The 18959-nt window shown below is 42.8% G+C and overlaps 2 protein-coding genes across 6 annotated transcripts in view; one reads left to right on the plus strand and one right to left on the minus strand.

Moving 5' to 3' along the window:
* Positions 1-45: 45 nt before the first annotated feature.
* On the plus strand, positions 46-9494 carry tfg (trafficking from ER to golgi regulator). 2 transcript variants are annotated; one of them, XM_079276861.1, is made up of 8 exons: positions 46-152; positions 1995-2208; positions 2453-2536; positions 4144-4290; positions 4476-4643; positions 4736-4882; positions 8016-8111; positions 8221-9494. In XM_079276861.1, exons 2-8 carry the CDS (start codon positions 2025-2027, stop codon positions 8661-8663), a joined length of 1269 nt encoding a protein of 422 aa, XP_079132987.1. In that variant the 5' UTR covers positions 46-152; positions 1995-2024; the 3' UTR covers positions 8664-9494. The 2 variants fall into 2 exon arrangements, with proteins under 2 accessions (XP_079132987.1, XP_079132988.1); XM_079276862.1 differs by having other exon boundaries at positions 4805-4882.
* Positions 9495-10113: 619 nt separating this feature from the next.
* The window catches only part of abi3bpa (ABI family, member 3 (NESH) binding protein a), a 32295-nt gene continuing 23449 nt past the window's right edge, over positions 10114-18959 (minus strand). For all 4 annotated transcript variants that reach the window (XM_079276482.1, XM_079276481.1, XM_079276480.1 and 1 more), the window contains 10 exons: positions 17130-17201; positions 15427-15552; positions 14933-15025; positions 14583-14792; positions 14124-14229; positions 12881-12960; positions 12482-12511; positions 12209-12367; positions 11335-11457; positions 10114-11246 (listed from right to left, as the gene is read on the minus strand). In XM_079276482.1, coding sequence (XP_079132608.1) covers positions 11131-11246; positions 11335-11457; positions 12209-12367; positions 12482-12511; positions 12881-12960; positions 14124-14229; positions 14583-14792; positions 14933-15025; positions 15427-15552; positions 17130-17201 — 1115 coding nt within the window. In that variant the 3' untranslated portion in view covers positions 10114-11130. The remainder of the gene's footprint in view (positions 11247-11334; positions 11458-12208; positions 12368-12481; positions 12512-12880; positions 12961-14123; positions 14230-14582; positions 14793-14932; positions 15026-15426; positions 15553-17129; positions 17202-18959) is intronic.

The raw sequence follows: 18959 nt of genomic DNA on the forward strand, positions 1-18959 counted from the left end.
TACAGTGAATGCCACGTACTGGTTGACGTTGACAGTCTCGGAGGACACTTCCTGATGCTGGTAACCGGGTCTAGCTAGGCTAGATAACATATTGGATTTTCACTGTTTGGGGAAACCTGTGAAACACAGCGTGGTCAAGTCGTCTAATTCAGGTCAGATACTTTCTTTTGTTGGGGTCCAGGCACATATCAGTTAATGGTTTAGTGTCCAGGCACATATCAGTTCATGGTTTAGTTTGAACTACACAGCAGTTGCTGTCCGCTCACTGTTAGAGTGGTGGCTTAGTGGTTAGCTTGTTAGCTAGCAACTAATGTTGCTACGCAGGGAGCTAACGCTACACTAGCTCGCCCCAAACAGGTGTCGAGGAAGATTCAATCGTAGGAAGTTACTCACAAAAATATCAGATACCAATCTATTCTTACTTTAAGAAATACGGAATTCTTACACTACTGTGTTAAGAAGGCTGGTTTATCTTACGTTAGCTCTAAACGTTAAAGTAACGTTAGCGTCAACAGTGACACAGGAAACCGGTTTAGCTTTTTTGCCTCTACAGTGAAATTAAGCCAAGCTACTTTCATTCAAATACATGGAACTATACAATGCGACATTACCTATAATATTGCTTTTAACTGTGTTAAGTTTATATTGTCACAATTGACAGGGCAATAACGAAACGGCCTAGCTAACGTTAGCATTCACTAGATAAGCTAGCTGGCAATGGACTACTGACAGATGACTCTGCGAATGAGTGTGTTTTTAAAGCAGCGCTATCTAGACTACAATGACATTTTAAACGTCTAATTCTGATGTACCAATGGTTTCACCAACTACCGTTACGTATATGTTGCCAATCTCAGTAGAAATCAGATTGTTGTTATCCCCATTTAACTTAGCAACTTAGCTAGCTAACTGTATGCTAAACGTTAGCTACCACACAATCCCTAGCATCCAGCCAATTATTCATCTGGGCTAGGACAGTCAAAGCCGGAGCATTTCTGGAATTCATTTCATAATTGTTTATTGTCCAACCTAGAACACCAACAGGTGACGTAATATTTAATGCTGGCTACTCACGAGCAATGTGAGACGTTAATGTATCACACACCACTTGAATAACTAAATGTATGGAAATGACAGCTACACAGCAGATCTAGGATACCTCTTAGAGTTTCACTTGTCTTGCATAATAATTTACCGCATTATATTTCCCTGAAAGATCTACTAATCGCAGTTGAAAGCTCTGATTATCTTATCACCTGCTTGCTATTTTGTGTCAAAGTCTGTAATGTCACGGAGTTGCCTTTGCCACCTCACAGGGTGATGTTTGACCCTTAGACTCTGCAGTTCAAGTGAAACTGTGTGATATTATGACTGCATAGTCTTGATTGTATTAGATAATAACAAGTATAAACATCCTTTTGCAAACACATCAGTACCTTGCAGGTATGGCCTCATTGTTAAAGATTGAGGGAGGCTTTTAAATGAAAAGATAATTACTAAAGAGAAGCTCTCTCAATACGGCTCAGTTACAATAAAGAGGAGCTGCTAATTTGATCATTATTAATGTAACAAGACAACCACATTTTAATCATAAATAATTTCCTGTGACCTGTTAACCGACTTACAGTGTATTATCTCAGGCTTCACTTGACTATAATGATACATATATATTTGAATGTGGTTGTATTTATTGCCTGAAGACGTTTTCTATTTCCGAAGATGGATGTGCATATAATTAAGTAAATAATTGAGATCTGTCAATACTGAGCCGATTCATTTGCCTTGTCAGTTGCCTTGATGCTGTTGATGCCTGAAGTTATATGTGACCTACTTTACAATTTTAAGAATGTAACGTTTCAAATTTAGTTAAATTCAGCTGTTGATCATTTGTCATACTCAAATATGCACTATTTAGCATTGAGAGAAAGAGAAGGAAAGCTAGAACAACAGACACGGTTTGTTTTTAAAACTACCTTTCCTCTGACCCCGTTAAGTGGTGGGAGCAGAAGAGGTCAGACAGCACCATGAACGGCCAGCTGGACCTGAGTGGGAAGCTGATCATCAAAGCCCAGTTGGGCGACGACATCAGACGCATCCCGATCCATAACGAAGACATTACTTATGATGAGCTCGTGCTGATGATGCAGCGTGTCTTCAGGGGGAAGCTGCAGAGTAACGACGAGGTTGCCATCAAATACAAGGATGAAGGTAAGTCAGGACTTGGACCCTTTGTTCTAATTGGTCTCGAGGGTAAGACAGTGAGTTTTCCCGTGGGCAGCTTATTTATTATGAACTAGTATAGGCTTTATGATACGAATATACTAATTACTTTACCAGGTCACTTAACCAAGGACAATGCTTTTTTTTTTTTTTGGAATTCTAACATATTTTCTGTGGTAAACATCATTTCCTTTACAGTGAATCATCTGGTCTCTCTCTTACCTTTTTCTAGATGATGACCTCATTACCATCTTTGACAGCTCTGACCTCTCCTTCGCCATCCAGTGCAGTAGAATACTCAAACTGACTTTGTTTGGTAAGATATTGAATGCAGTTCCTTTCCTTTGCCCCTTCATAGACATACAAAGCCATGCTGTGTGCGAATGTTGCTTTGAATCCCAACTTCAAAACCTGTAGATGTCTTAAATCATGTGATCATCACGATAAACTGTAAACCAAGATGATTCCCGTCAGCTGTTACAGCGTTCAGTCACTGGAGGGCAGGCCAGTTTATGTTTCACAAAAGAAACCCCAGCTCTACTCTGTCTACACTCCCGTCTGACTAATTTGGGGTGGAATTACTGCATGTTTCTAAGTGCTGGTTCAGCAAACAAACAAAGTGACAGTCAGTAGATGAATGTATTCACAAAATTGCAGTGTGCCAGTTCTACTGGTTCCTAAGCTTAATCTTTCATATGTACCAGCCCAACTGAATCCACAGTCATTAAGTAGGCCATAGAAGAATTGAGAACATCTCCAGCGCAACAGGCTCACCCGAACAAATCTTTTCAATATATGCCTATATGAGGCCATGTACACCGCACAATCTAAATCTGTAAATCTCAAAACACACTGACGATGTCTCCTGGCAGGCCATTTCTAAAATGACTCTGTTTCTTGTTAATGTAATTAATTTAAAGGCGGGACTATGTCCCTGTGTTTGGCAGTTGGATAGTCTAAATTGTGAGAGAGACACTAACCAGAGCACACCATAGATGTGCATCTTACATAAATTTGAAACTCAAAATGGCTCAAAGCTAGAAATCCCCTTGCTGTACTTGTGAATCTGTAATGACAACATGCTGTTGTTTCCTGTGCTCTGCTCCGAGTTAGTCCGTCCTCCTGAGGCTGCTATTATAAGCCGGGGAGCTGTACGATTTTTATTCTCTTACTTCCTCCCAATCAGCTCCGATTCTTGGCGCGTTTTATATATCACAACCTCACGTGGAACTGATAATCTCGGACAATGTGTCGAGATTCAAATGGAGCGAGAGCAACCGGAATCTTTGGCAGGGTGCATCTCTGTTCAGCGTTATCCACCCAGACAGAGGAACGTGTGTGAGACAGGAATGTCCGGTGATCTCCATTTTACCTGATAGCTTTAAGTCTATTTCATTCAAATGAGCATGATGAACCAGCTCCCTTTTGCTCAGCATTCTTCAGCTCCATTGTTAGCTGGTGATAATGAAGGCCTCAGTCAGCCCGTCTGCTATTGTGAGCTGCAGCCATGAGCAGTATGAGCTCTGTAATCCCAGGTATTTAGAGTGTGGAGCCAACAGCATTATGACAGGTCATCATTCATAATGTGCACGTACTTCGTGTATAATTAACAACTTTTCCAGACCAATGAACTTCATAATTTTTCGTCTTTTTTACATGAGCAGATATTACAGTGTAATACTGTTTGTGCACTGATTTTTGTTATTAATGAGATCCAGTAATTTACAAAAATGCCCCATTAATAAAGGTATGAATGGTGTCCTCTGCGATCAGGGGTCAAGTTCCATCACCCTTCTGACACACAGAGTTCTGCTGTGCAGAGATGGTGAAATGTTTGAATTGTTCAATCTCATCCCCCAAACAAATAACAAGGATTTGTTTCATTTGCTCACTTCTGCCCTCTTCATCTCTCGTTATCTGCAGTGAATGGTCAGCCGCGGCCTTTGGAGTCTAGTCAGGTGAAGTACCTGCGCAGGGAGCTCATTGAGCTCAGGAATAAAGTCAACAACCTCCTGGATAGCCTGGAGCCCCCCACAGAGCCTGGTCTGGCTGCTACAGCACTGGACAGTGGTAAGCGCACACACACACACACACACACACACACACACACACAAAACCCCTCATACCTCTTATACTACATGTTTGTGGTAATGGTGTAATAACAAACGACTAGTTGCATACATGCATTGCATTGTTGCCACAGTTTGTCTTTGCCTCTGCTGGTTCTTCAACATTTCTGTGGCTGTTGTTTGTAGACTCAGTGGATGGACGTGACGGCAGGATGCTGGCAGCAGACACCACAGTGAAGCACGTCACTCCAGTCAGCGCAGCCAGCATGTCGGCGTTCGACCCCTTAAAAAACCAGGACGAGGTCAGCAAGAATGTCATCTCCGCTTTTGGCCTGAGCGAGGACCAGGCCCCAGGTATTTCACCCGCTTTCAATGCAGAACAATAGAATTTGCAGTGCATAGCCATCATGTAAAGAATGTTCCTCTTCTCTGTGCTGTCTGAGTAGCTCCTCCAGCGGTTGCACCAGAGGAGCGCTCAGGAACCCCTGACAGTATTGCTTCCTCCTCATCTGCAGCCCCTCAGCCAGTGGTGCCCCCCCAACCACAGGCTCCCTATGCTGGAGTGCAGCAGGGACCCCCAGCTGCCATGGATGGTGAGACATAGGCACCCACGCACACACATTGTCTAAGTGTCCTGGTCCACTCCCCACACACACACACAGTAAAAACACTAAAATAAATCAGCATGTATGACAATAAAACATATTAAATCAGAGACACTACAAACTGCCGTTTTCTATTTTTGTTACGTTGTGAGTTCAGTCCTGTCTCGACTGTGGTCATGGACATCCGATACATTCACACAGTCGTCCTTTTCCTTTTTCTTCATAACTGTGACTGAAGGATTTACTCAAAACGTGCAGTCGCTGCCGCAGTCGGCGTAGACCTGCCGTGTGTGAGATGTAATTTCATGCCTCGCTTGGCTGTGCCCACTCTAAAAACAATTACACATTTAATGTGTAATTTCATATTTTCACGATGGACTTGGATCAAATGATGCACCAGACCCTGCTGCACTTCCATTGTTTAGTTAGCTGTGTTGATCAAATTCCGCTACACTTATTTTTAATCGCTCAGCGGATTACAAACAGTGTCACTCTCATCCTGCCAGCTGTTAGATTAAGTGAAATGTTTTGATACGAGAAGAACAATCTCAGAGAAACTAAGAAAATAAAAGCAAATATTTCAATTCAAGGAACAAATATGGCGGATAATAGATGAGATGAATGTTCAGTATCTTTTTCAACCAGTTGACATTTACAGTATCCTGCATGTACTTAAAGCAAATGCTTTTTTTCTCCCTTGTTTTGTTGGAACAACTTCTGCTGCTGCAGCAGGAGGTTTCATTGAACGCTAAATGACACTTGAGTCTCACCACTGTGGAATCTGAATCAACACTCTGTAAACAAGAGTATCCGTGGATTTGGGGCTTATCTTGCTCAGCAGAGCCTTCATCACATCTCACAGTGTGTGATCTTTAACACGGACATGCTGGACCCAAACGCAAGGCCTAGATGAAGATAAATGGATACGTCATTATTTTGGGAAAAACAAACACGACTTTTATTACTTCATTTTATCGGCACCACCCTGGGAAATGGTCTTTTATGAAAAGTTCTCACAAAAAGCATGCACATCTAGACAATACATACTAGGTGCTGCACAGAAAAGCATGTAAAAGATGGAGAGAAATGAATATTTAATGAATTACTACCGGTGGTAATGAGGGAATGATCGAGCTTGTTTTTGTGAAGAACGGCCCAGGCAGGTGGAGCCACAGAGGTCAGGCCTGTTGTGTTGTTCCCCACATCATTGTGTGTGGATTGGATTGTTCTCAGCTTGTGGTTTGGCCTCGCTGAAAGAGGGGACCACTGGGGAAAAGGGGATGCCTTCTTGATGCAATGTTTGAGAGCTGTAACTTGTTGACTCCCCACCACACCTGCAACACATGAAGATCAGCGCACATGTGGTTGGACTACTGCCGTTTAACTCGTGGTTTGGCCTGGTCCAGCTCAATGACGCTTTAGTTTCTCCAAATGAAGACTACTTCAGTCACAGGGTTAGACAGCTCAACAACAAACTGTTTTAGATTCATTTTTCTTTAAAAAAAAAAAAAGAAATCTGTTTTGAGTATTTCATTTAAGTTTGTGGTCCAAATCAATAGACCAGGTGCTGTTCATTTGCCTTTTGCTGGGGTGTTCTGAGCTGGTGAGCCGGGGGGAACTCTTTGCACTGGAAATGGGTTTTTCCTTCGAAACATTAAAAAATGTATTATGCCGACTGATTCCAGCAGCCCTAGAGGATATTGTTGAGCACAAGTTTCAGATGCTCATGCTCTGTCTTTCCTGCTTTGTTGGTTCATCTCTTCTCTTACTTCCAAGGCTGGTTGGCATTAAGGTCCTCCCCAGACTCCTCTCCCACTCGACCTGTTCCCCACATTATTCCCGTCTCTGGCTGCAGACACGTTTGTCCGTATGACAGCCTTTAGGCAAATCCGAACAGTCAGTCCATGCACAACAATTTACAAGAGGTAAATGCATGAGATCGGATGCCAACTGATGCATGTGTGGCCCTTTTAAAGCCTTAAGCTCACCTTCAACGCATGCTTAGGTTACTTGTTACCTTAAGAATGCTGCTAACAAGATCCATAAGCAGATGGCAAAGATTTCTACCTGTTGTCCGTCACACGCTGATAGACCCTTTGGCAATATGACAGAGAGAAACTGTAAACACATGTGCATGTGGCAATAGCTTAGACATTTGCACGAGGCTCTTTATCAGATGGGCCGAGGTGGTGTGAAATCTTTATGCAAAAATAGGACCTCGTTCTCATGACTCTTTGTTGAGGCATGCTTAGAGTTCAGCGACACTGCAGCCAAATGCTTCTTTGTTCCAACGAACATGATTTTCCAACGTGGGATCTTTCCTCCTGAAGCGTTGCGGCTCTGTGTTCAGTGAGTCCCTGGTCATTTCTTTGTCTTGTGTCCTCTTGAGGCCATGCATTCCTTCCATCGATCCTGCCCATGAGGGTCAACAATACAGTTGTTTGTGTTGATGTTGGAGGTGTGTGTGTCAGTGAGATAACGGATGACTGCCACCTCACTTTAGCTGAATATTCAGTTGCCAAGTGTCTCCTAGATCAGTGCAAAGTAAAGGTGACTTGTCTTCTGACTGCTGGCTCTTTGAGCCAAAGTCACTTTCCTTTTAGGACAATGATTGTATTTGTCCTACTTTGAATGTTTTGAATTATCGGACACAAAGAGAGCGTTGTTTCTGAGGTTCTCTGGCAGTACATAGTCTCTCATGAGTCTCTTTTCAGCTTTGTGTTCACGTCGGCCCTCCCAAAGAGATGAAAATCAGCTTCAGTTTTAGAAGCGCTCTTAAAAACCAGCAAACCCTGGTGTTCAGACGCCTTTATGCATGTATGCAGCGTGGAGTGGTGAAGTCATAGTTAATAAAAGTGCAGCTGTCACCTACAGCACACATAGCTGTGTCTGGTGGTGCAGAGGGACACTCCTTGCCTGTGTTCTGAATGTCTGAGTGCCCAGTATCACACGTACGCAGCTAAGTGGGAATGGGAGTGTATTAAATCTGAGTTTGAACCGGATACAAGATACTTGGACGTGTAAATGGGACAAGAGATGTAATGGGTAATTGCTCATATTGGTATCAGATATCATTTCGGTTGTATCTGTGTACTGATAATGCTTGTCCCTGTCTCTTTAGGTCAGGTGTACCAGCAGTACCAGGCTCCAGGTGGATACCCGCCTCAGCAACCAGGTGCCCCACCTCAGCAGCAGCCGTATGGTATGCAGTACTCTGGTAAGAGTAAAAATGGTCAGAATATTAAAAGAAAAATAGCGGTATCTGCTGTGTTGGGCTCTCAAGGATGAATTATAGAGACTCCATTCCTTCCTCCCTCTCTCTGCAGGATACAGCACTCAGCCCGGAGCCCCTCAGCCTGGCCCACCACAACCGCAGCAGCAGTTTCAGAACTACGCTGCTCCCGCCTCCCAGGCTCCAGCCTCCGCTCCAGCTCCAGCTCCAGCTCCGGGCTTCCAGGGTGGCCAGCAGCAGCAGCAGCCACAGCAACAGCAGCAACAGCAGCAGCCCCAGCCCCATCCATCTCAGGGAGCCCAGCAGTATCCACCAGGAGCCTTCCCTCCCCAAAACTATACCTCCCAGGCCACCCAGCCTGCCAACTACAGCATCCCGCCCGGCTCCCAGCCCGCCTCAGGATACCCAGCCCGCCCAGGCTACACCCCGCCCCCAGGCAACACTGTCACCCCTCCACCAGGAGCTGCTAACCCGTACGCCCGCAACCGCCCCCCTTACGGCCAGGGCTACACTCAGCCAGGCCCTGGGTACCGGTAAAAGAGGATAGCGGATGTTACTGATCCACACAGGCCCCCCCCCCCCCCCTAACCCCTCCCCCATGTGTGGCTCCAACTGGTTTGAGTGGGTGCAGGAAACATGGTTCACGGCTCTGCATCCCCACTGTCCCACTACAAATATCAAGTCCAAATATGAAACAAGACCCCCCCCCACTCCCCAGTCTGATGGTTAGTCTCAGTATGCTGACTCTCCAGCACACTGCTCTGGCCCTGGTGTATGCTCCTTGTGTTATTTCCCCTCTTCTCCCGTCACTACTGTCTGCTCTTCCCTCTTGTATCTGTAAAAATGTAATCCGTCTGTATGCACACATCGGGGAGACCAAAACAGGCTGTCGCACAAACTGTTTTTTATTTTCGCGGTAGCTCTTCCTAAGCGAGTGAGATCAGCGTCCATGTTCTGCACATGTCGACGACAAACATGTCAACCGGTTGTGTCGACCTAACCATGTCGAGACACAATCTAAATGAAAAGTTATCCCTTTTTGTTGTTTGTTGTTTGTCAGTTTGATTTGTTGTTTGTTCTTGATTTGATCAATTTCACCACCATGTCGGTATTAATGATGTGTCAATGAAACTGCCCCATGTTGGGAACGCTAGCTAAGTGATGGCTTATGGGAGGTGTTGATCCCAGAGTCATGAAGAAGGCTTCTTTTGTTTCGCTAATTATATCATCTCCAGTAAAGCTTGCTATTCCTCTCTTTATCTTATCTCTGGTTTTTACTAATAAATCAAATTCCTCCCTCGAGTGAGATTAGTTTATGTATAAACTGTAACATTTTTTTCTTGAACCTAATAAATGATTGAGACCCAGTTGGAGTTCCTTTTTATCTTTTTGTTTTGATATTGAGTTGCTCTTGGCCCGCACATTGTTTTGCTGTCTTCCTCACTTTTCGGGTTCTGACTTATTCTTTGCTTCTCTTCTCTCCCACCAAGATTTGGAAAATGGTGGTAATGCTGGTATTGCTATTTAGTTTTCCTCCCTGTGGAATTGTGGTTGGCTGGGACATGTGACATGAGAATATGTGGTTGGTATTTCATGTCAAAATTGTCTCATTGAGTGAAAAGGAATTAAGCACATGGCGGTTATTAAATATAATTTAGAGTATGTTTAGCTTTGCTCTTCGGCTAGTCTGCCAAACCAAAATCTCCTTTAGGTGCAAATAGCAATGGCCACAGTGTTTGTAATTTATTAAACTGATTCATGTCTACCACATTACATTCTTCATTCTCATTCATCCAGTTAAGAGCAGAAGTTAAAGGTCCAGTCGAGCACTGCGACCTAACGGTGCGAGTTCAATGATTGGCGACTGAATGTGCTACACAGTGAACGTGAGCCCTGAGCTAGTCGCTCTTTTGAGATTTCCCAAAATGTCTACGTTTACCATAAACATACAATGCATTTAAATCAAATGGAAATGATTATCAGTAAATAGAAAAAACAAGATTTATTGCTGGAAATATGGTGCATCAAAAACAACTGCAGTCGTGACCGATGTGGAAAAAACCTGACTCCAATGATTTAAAGCTTTATGTACACTTTCGATAGTTTGAACCCAAAAACAAATGTAGTCATTACTTACAGTATATCTTTTCAACATTGACCCTTGATTCAATCCTACTTTTTCATTTGTATTACATTTTTTGTTCTTCATAAAAGACAGGACAAGACTGCACGAGCATTCAAAATGCATACATCTTTCCAAAAGGCCCCTTAGAAACACTGGGCTCCAGCTTTGGCTTTCTTACAATAGATTAACAATTTGGCTAATAGCTGTTTTATCTCTTACCTGAAATATAGCAAACTATATGATCCCTGGTATACATAATGAATTTCACACCATATACATATATGAACAAAGGTATAATACTGTGCAAACTGCAACTGCTAATAATCCCGTAGAGCCAGCAGAAGGTCAATTCTGCATGTGTGTGTGTACTTGTATTTCACAAAGTCCAAATGTACAATGAAAGTGTGATTGGCACCAAAACGTGTGTGCTCATTAACATGCATGTATTGGGAACAATTTTTACTTTTTTCATCTCAAAAGCCCGAGCACACACAGAATATTCAATAAGGATCCCCTTTGATAAATAATATCATACACGTTATTACACTTTGGGAGCCAGCTTCCCAACTTTTTCTCTGGAATTCCTGTATATTCAACATTTTGGTTCACTCAGACTCCTGCATTCCTTTGTTGAACGCATTTTTGATAAATAGAGAAATTAGGCTAATGTTACAAATGCACTCAAGAGAGTTTTGTGACACAATAGTCCTGTACAGGTTCATACCTGGGAGAGTAAGCTGAGTTCAAACCCATCAGATAGACCTATCTACATTGTTCCACGGTAACAAGAAAGAAAGGCCCACCTCCCTTTAGGCCTAGTCAGGCGTCTTCTTCCTCCCCACCAACAAAGTCCTCCTTCCTGCACAGCCCTGTGGGATCTTACCACTTCCCAGGTATGGGTGTGCCACACTCGTACCAGCCCACGTAGGTAACGTGTGACTTCCCTCCAATCTCTCCAAAGTGGACAGGTTCTTGTCTCAGCGCCCTATAGAATCCTGGTACATTACAAAGACACAGAGGAGAGTATAAGAGTCTGCATGATTAAAGACTTGATTTCTTTATGGTTGTGACGAACCAAAATACCTGGCCTGATTGGTAGCTGGTCAGCAAACACATGGTTGCCAGTTCGTCCATCCAGAAAGGAGTCCACAAACTGACAGTGGTCCTCACCATGCCCCGTCTGATCTCCTATGTTGTAAAACTTCCCTATAGACAGGAAAAGGGAAGTAGATTTATGGCTATGAAATAAATCCAGTGACAGTATAGTATGTCATCAAAAATGTCAAGATATGTCACACTATACTCTGTCAAAAATGTTCACATGTATGCGTCATATGTCATAAAAATGTTATAGTATAGCATGTTATTAAAAAGTATTTGTATAGTATGCCATAAAATAAATGTAAAAATGTCAGCAGAGTATGTAATAAGAAATATTGTTTATGTCATAGTATAGCGTGACGTAAATATGTCATAATAGCGTGCCATAAAAACTATGCCACAAGAAAAATGAAAGAATCATCGAATTGTTTCTCGTAAAAAATGTCATATTATAGTGTCATAAAAGTTATAGTATATTATGACAAAATGTCATTCTATAGAGTAGAGTATGCCATACAAATATGGCATAAAACATGTGTTAGTATAGTATGTCATAAAATAATGGAAAAAAATGTAATAGTACACTAAGTGTCAGAGCATATTATCTCATAAAAAAATTGTAAAGTAGATCATCCAAAATCTGATCAAAAATGTCATAATATAGAATACCAATGCCATTAAAACGTCCTTAAGATGTTATGGGACAGTCTGTCATACTATAGTATGCCATAACAATGTCCTTTATATTTTTTATAGTGTACTATGTAATAAGAAAAGTTTTATAAATGTCATAGTATGGCATGTCATAACAAATCGTATACTAGAAATGCAGGGACACGAGTCCGTCTGTAGCTACCATTGAGAGAGTCGCTCAGGTAGATCTTGTATCTCAGAGAGTTGCAGAGCTGGATTCCCACAAACTTTCGGTACCAAGTCCTCTTCACATACTGCTTTCCATTGCATTCAGAGTAGTCATCGGATTTAAATGGGAACTGAGTCCAGATGGCAGCTTTGCCTGTGAGGAAATCATTCGAAGCACAGGCTGTAATGTAATGTTTGTTATCTGTTTAAACAGGAACATTCAGCAGCTTCATTTTGCTGGGACACACTCGAAAAAGACGATATTCACCTGACACGTGTTCGCTCACTCGTGGATCCGCTACAAACATCAGAAAAAGTTGCAATGAATCATGTCATAAAAAACTTTTTAGAATTAACACACTCATGAGACATCTTGAATCATCGTGCTCGACACATTTCGTTTTGTTTAGCACGCGTCCTGGTGATTTGCCTCAGTGAGCCTCGGAGAACTTCTTGACCCGTGAGCCTTAATCAGTCAGACCCCAGTGCCATATTGAAATTGTTAGATTAACATCTGCTCAACAGCCCACTCTGAGATTCAAAGCAATATTAACAGTGGCATTTTACCATACAACTCATTGGTGTCTTCTGTCAGAGCAAACATCAGGGTTCAGCAGGAATGTCCTCTCGTGTGGCTGTAACGGATTATGTGGTTTGTAAAACTTGCCTGATTCTGTGCTAAAAGACACAGGATCACTGGAGGGTCCTGTTCCCAGCTCATTCTTTGGTATTACTGTGAATTCATAACTGAAATAAAATAGAAAAAAACGAATAAAAGGCAGAATCCATACTTAGTTTTCATTCTAAATTCCTCACAAACCTCCAGAACTGGGATGCAAAATACAATTTTCATTCCTTTGAGAGCTAAGAATGGGTCTCTCACACACACACACACACACACACACACACACCCACCCACCCACACACACACACACACACACACACACACACACACACCCACCCACACACACACACACACACACACACACACACACACACACACACACACACACACACACACACACACACACACACACACACACACACACACACACACACACACAGCTGATGGTTATTCCATGTGCTGCATTCAGCTGTCCTGGCAATAGTTTGGCCAGCAAACCCAGCCAGGGGAGGGTTCTGGTGTGTTCTGAGACTCCAGATGCTGAGATCTAGATGAAAACTCTGCAAACCTCTCCTCCCAGATTTGAACTCAGCTTTTGTGTCACATAGGCCATTTTGTAATTCACTGCACATTTAAAAGTAGGCCACTAATAGCCTTTCCGTCCCATTTAATATTCCTCTTGATGAGATCTACAACGAAGATTCGGAATGTAATCAGCCAGCAGTTCAAGCATACAGTACTTTCAAGGTGTCCATGGAGTTTTCTTATAAACTAACGAGAGCAATGTGTACAATCAAGACACACTGTGTGTATTCTTTAGCTCATGATGAATGCATTTCCTTCCTCATAAAACACTTGCCAAGTCGATTATTCTTCAAAATACTGGCTAGATGAACGCTTCACTGCCTTTGTTGGTGCGTTGGTATCTTTCTTGGTATGTCACCGCCGCCTATTGATCAGTGGAATAATATGATACCATTGGCAGCAACATGTATCACGTCACCTGCATGCACGTGCAAGCATGAACGTACTCCTGCATGGGATAAAAGAACAGGGGAGCCTCTCAAAGGAAAGCTGTTCCATAGCGCTACTAGCAGTTTAAAAAAACACATGGGGAACCTTTAATAAGCAAAATGTTTACGCGGACAACATGTTAATGTAAAGCTGGTAGTTGCTCCAAAACTATACCCAATGAGAGTACCCAACCAGCAAAGGAAAAAAATGTCAAGGTAGCGAGTCCCATTTTTACATTACATGATCTGTCTAACATGTTTGAGCCACATACCTGCTCTCTGGCTTGAGATTCTCCACGGCTGTGTGTGTCTGGTTGGTGGTCAGTACGGACACCTCCTCTCCATTTGGTCCTTTAATGGTGGATACGACTTCATACTCTGACGACAGGAGCAGGAATATCAGTGTGCTTTTAGGAGCACAAACTCCACATTTCAAGTATATCAGGTATGGCTAATAAGAGAGTGGGTCCATTTACATCTTTACAACTTGCTGTGAAGAATGGAGACACAGCATAACTATGTGGAGGTGGAGCTGTCGTGCAAAACAAAACTGGACTTGTTGGCAAGTATAAAGAGGTTCGACGCAATTCGAACCAGGAGGCTCGCCGACCCAAGAGGTTTGGGAAGCCGAGCACATCGCTGAATAAGGCTTCAAACCCCAGTTCTGTCCCTTTGCCTTAAACATGTCAGCCTTGCAGTATTCTGTGTATATCTTATTGTATTTACAGTACCTTTGGTTTCATTGTCAGATTTCTGCCAGTCAAGAATGACGAAAGACGGGCATCCCTCAACAGTAACCACGGTGAGGTTGGAGGGAGGGATGCGGGGAGGACCAGTCACGTTCTGATCACCCCCCTCCTCGTCAGGGAAGTAAGTGAGGGAGGAGGTGATGGAGCACGGCTCATTAGGCTTTTTATCGGTCTTGTATATCACGTGGGGAGCTGCAGACAGGTACAATGAAAACAGCCATTCTTCATTCATGCTGCCCTTTTCACTTAAACGATTGAGAGAGCTGATGATTTCAATGCCAAAGCTTTTAAAACTGCAGTGGAGATGTAAAACGGCCGTGATGAAGTCATACCAACAAAGCGCTTCTTGCCCATGATGTCTACCTCTGACGCAGGCAAGGGCCGGAAAATGGAGGAGTTTTCATTATTTATGTCGAAATGGCTGGCTGAAAAGAAAACAGGAGAGAGAAGTTGGGGTTAGATCGGTGTGCCAGCAGTCCCTGGCAGCTCTCTCTGTCTCTCATTTTGACAGCTCTGGCGCTGGGTCGATAACGAGCCAGCTCAGCACCTGGTCTGGCCTGCACTCTGGCTCTGCCTCTGAAAATCCACTGAACATCCAATGTGATAAAATGTTCTGGTTTCTTTCGTTACCTTACTATAGGCTGCACCTGCAAGCTGCATCGCCAATACCTCTTGATTATTATCACGCGCATACATCGACTCGACATCGAGTCAAAAAGCTTTTTCCACCACATATTTTCTCTTGTTCATGGAGGTATACTCAATTCAAATTTCTCGAGAAAGTCCTAACTTTCGTCTTAAGAAGGTTCATTTGTGCTACTCATACTGTTTACTGTCGGGGCAGAGGTGGTTGTGTGCTGCTGTCGGCGCTCTTGCTTGGGCTTGGCTGTGACCAGGGGGAATGGCTTCAAGATGGATTCCTTGTCTCCCTGTTTCAGGTCGATGGGTTTGTCTGAGGACAGAGCAGCGGGAGGAGGAGAATAGATCAGTTGTTCGCCCTCATCATCTGACTCATAGTCATACACAGTTGTGATCCATCTGCTCTGGCCATCCTCACTGAGCAATTCAGTGGCGTTTTCCTGGCTGCTAGAAAGATCAGAGACGGCTTGGTGAGTAATATCTCTTGTGCTCCTTATAGGAGGAAAAAAGGTCACCCAGAATACATCTGCTGAGACCAGGGATGCCCAGATGCTCAGAACCATGCACACACAGAACACACACACACACACACACACACACACACACACACACACACACACACACACACACACACACACACACACACACACACACACACACACACACACACACACACACGCAGGCTTTGTATACACAAGAGGACAGAGAATGTCCAGAAAAAAGCCTTGGCAACAAGATTTCTCACATGAGCTGTATTGTTAACATTAATGCAGTTTTGTTCAACAGTGAACACAGTAAATTTCCTTGCAAGCTGATTTAGGATTTTTTTGTTGCAATAGCTTAAGAGCTCAAGTGGTTCTCAAACTGCAACAACGTGCGTAGAGACATTACGGCTGAGACTTATTTGACCTTGTGGGAAAATATGGAGTGGAACTAAAGTTGAATAAATCGGATTCATGCGGGACGAATAAACAAACAAGAATGCTTTCACAACATTAATACTAGTATAACGATTGAGTATAGAAAACAAAAATTCAACATGGACAGACTTTTGGAAAGGAAAATAAGTGCGCTCCTTGAGCAATAATATAAAATATATATATATATATATATATATAATATAGCAAGCAAGGCTGGTGTCTTTTGTGTCTTTAGACTTTGGCAGATTGGGTCATTTTTAAAGGAACGGTTCAGCAATATGCTTATCTGCTTTGTTGCTGAGAGTAAAATGAGATCAGAGCCACTCTCATGCCTGCTCAATAAGTATACAGGCAGTCAGTTCAAGCCTGTTAGCTTCGTTTTGCATAAAAACTGGACACGGCGGGAAACAGCCAGCCAGGCTTTGTCCAAAGGTAACAAAATATGGCTGCCAACACCTAACACGTTATATTTTGTTTAATCCATGCAATAAGTAGTGTAAAAACAATCTACTGGGGTCGTGAAGGACTTTTTATTGGCTGGGTGCGGTGACTTCCAGGAGTCTCTACTTTTGTTACCTTTGGACAGAGCCAAGCTAGCTGCTTCCTCTTGCTTCCAGTCTTAGTGCTAAATTAAGTGAAGCGTATACCTGGCTGACTGTGGCTTCATATTTACAGAGCGGACATGGTGTCACTCTCAGAAGGAAATCGAATTAACATTTTTCCCAAGGTGTTGAATTATTCCTGTAACTATACTTTGGCTTGTTTTGTTAACTCCAACATGGCAGACGGTTGATCAAAATGTAATTTGTTTCAAGAAGGGGTGGGAGGCATAAACCATTTTCTGCACCAAAATGAGGGGATGAAGCAACAGTTTGAGAACCACTGGCTAAAGAAGAAGAAGTAGCTCATAGTTACAGTATACGGGACAAGGTGCAGCAGTGGTCAGTGCAGCCAACACTGTTGCCCTCACCATGGTCACTAGGTTTCCCCACCAGGTTGGGTCCATTGTTGACAGGAATAGAGGGACGCAGGACTCGAGAGACTTGTGGGAAAGAAGAGTCCATTTCAGATTAAGAATTACATTGATAAAGAACAGGTGGATGGCACTAAAGAAGAGATTAAAAAAACAACTGAAAACAAGTGTTTGTTATTTTAACAGTGCAATAATGATGAAAGAATGTGAAGTTGATAGACTCAATAGAGGGAGACATTGATGAGGGCGGAAGACTGCAGTCATACTGTGTTCAGAAAAATGAGTGTACAAACACAGACATAATATACAAGCAACAAAAAAAGAACATGAACGACGAAGGGGTTGCATGTGAAATACTTTGTGAAGTGCTGCCACAGAGCACCGCCATGGTCTTTGACGAATGAAAACAATGTCAGTGTTGAAAACCCTTGAAACTATAAAGCAGTGCTTTAACCATTCGCCCAAAAATCCCCACAAGGAGAACATTGGAATGTAGAAATCCTTATTGAATCCTAAACAGGAAAGTAAGATTGCAGATCCAACATTTTTTTGTGTGATTTAGACTGCCTTCTGCGAAAAATCATTTTGGATCTGATGCTGTTTGACCACTAAATGTTCCGTTAAGTTCCTGCACCGTGGGGAAAACATTCAAATATAGCCAAGCTCTCAGATGAAGACTTGCAGATCAGTTAAACTGAGCTCCAAAGTGCTTTAATGAGCACAATGATTGAATTGGCCTCAACTGGATAAGTAATCACACGGAAGAGCTAAGGCTTTGTAATAACACATTAGCTACAAACTGTCAATCTCAGATATCTTAACCTTAAGGTTCTGAAATTCTTTAATATTGTTAAACCAGCCTAATGTCCCAAATCTTTGTTGTGATATCTTAAGGTGCTAGCCAAAAAGGCTAGGTGTGAAAGCACCCTCAGAAGTGGTGGTTAAACTCAGGGGGAGGTTTGGCACATGCAATTTCCTTGCTTTTACCAGTTAGGATTCATTTCCAGAGCATCCACTCCCTTGACCAGTTCTCATTTCCTTATCTAAGAGATTCATTCATGATGACTCTGTCAATAAGATTCTGTGATTGTCCAATTGTTGAGGCCAAAACATTTCTCTTGGATTTGTTTCCTCCCTTGGAGCTGACCTCCTGGCATAAATCAGTGATCTCTGTCATCTACTCCCAAGAGAAAAGAGTTGAGGCTATCAAGGCAAACTAAAACAACATCTGCCAGCAAGTCTCACTGATTAGCACTGAGAATACATTCAAGGCGGGCCTCTGACTACCACACGGTATAACTGACAGCAAATGGCAAACATATGCTCATACAGAAAGTCCCCCAATATGGTGAGGAAGCTATTTAAATGCCAGTCTCAAGATAGACAGAAAACAGGGTTACGTGTAGTGAAGGACAGTCAGTTCAAAAGAGTGGTGTCCTGTTTAATTGGGCAGGAAATGAGAACAGGGCCAATGTGATGTAATGTGAAGAGATGTGCGCCTTGGTACCCCAGTGGTTACAATGCATGCCATATCACCGTAACGTCTCAATGCCCCAAAAAGTCAATCTATATAAATATATATAGCCTGCTCCTGATGTGGAATTTGGCACCTTACTCTGCCATCAGTGTATAAATGTAATATAAATTTTGGCGTGTGTTGTAAAGCTGTAAATAAATGCAGTCCATTTACAATGCACACAATACAATTTGGTCGGCGTTCTACAGTTTCTGCAGCGGGTGTGTTTGGTTTGCTGTCACACAATAAACCCCTTAAACAGCAGACCGAGTCTCTGCCCTGCCAAAGGCCTCAGACTCAGTTCTGTGATG

The sequence above is a fragment of the Melanostigma gelatinosum genome, assembly GCF_949748355.1.
Source record: "Melanostigma gelatinosum genome assembly, chromosome: 10".
Lineage (NCBI taxonomy): Eukaryota > Metazoa > Chordata > Actinopteri > Perciformes > Zoarcidae > Melanostigma > Melanostigma gelatinosum.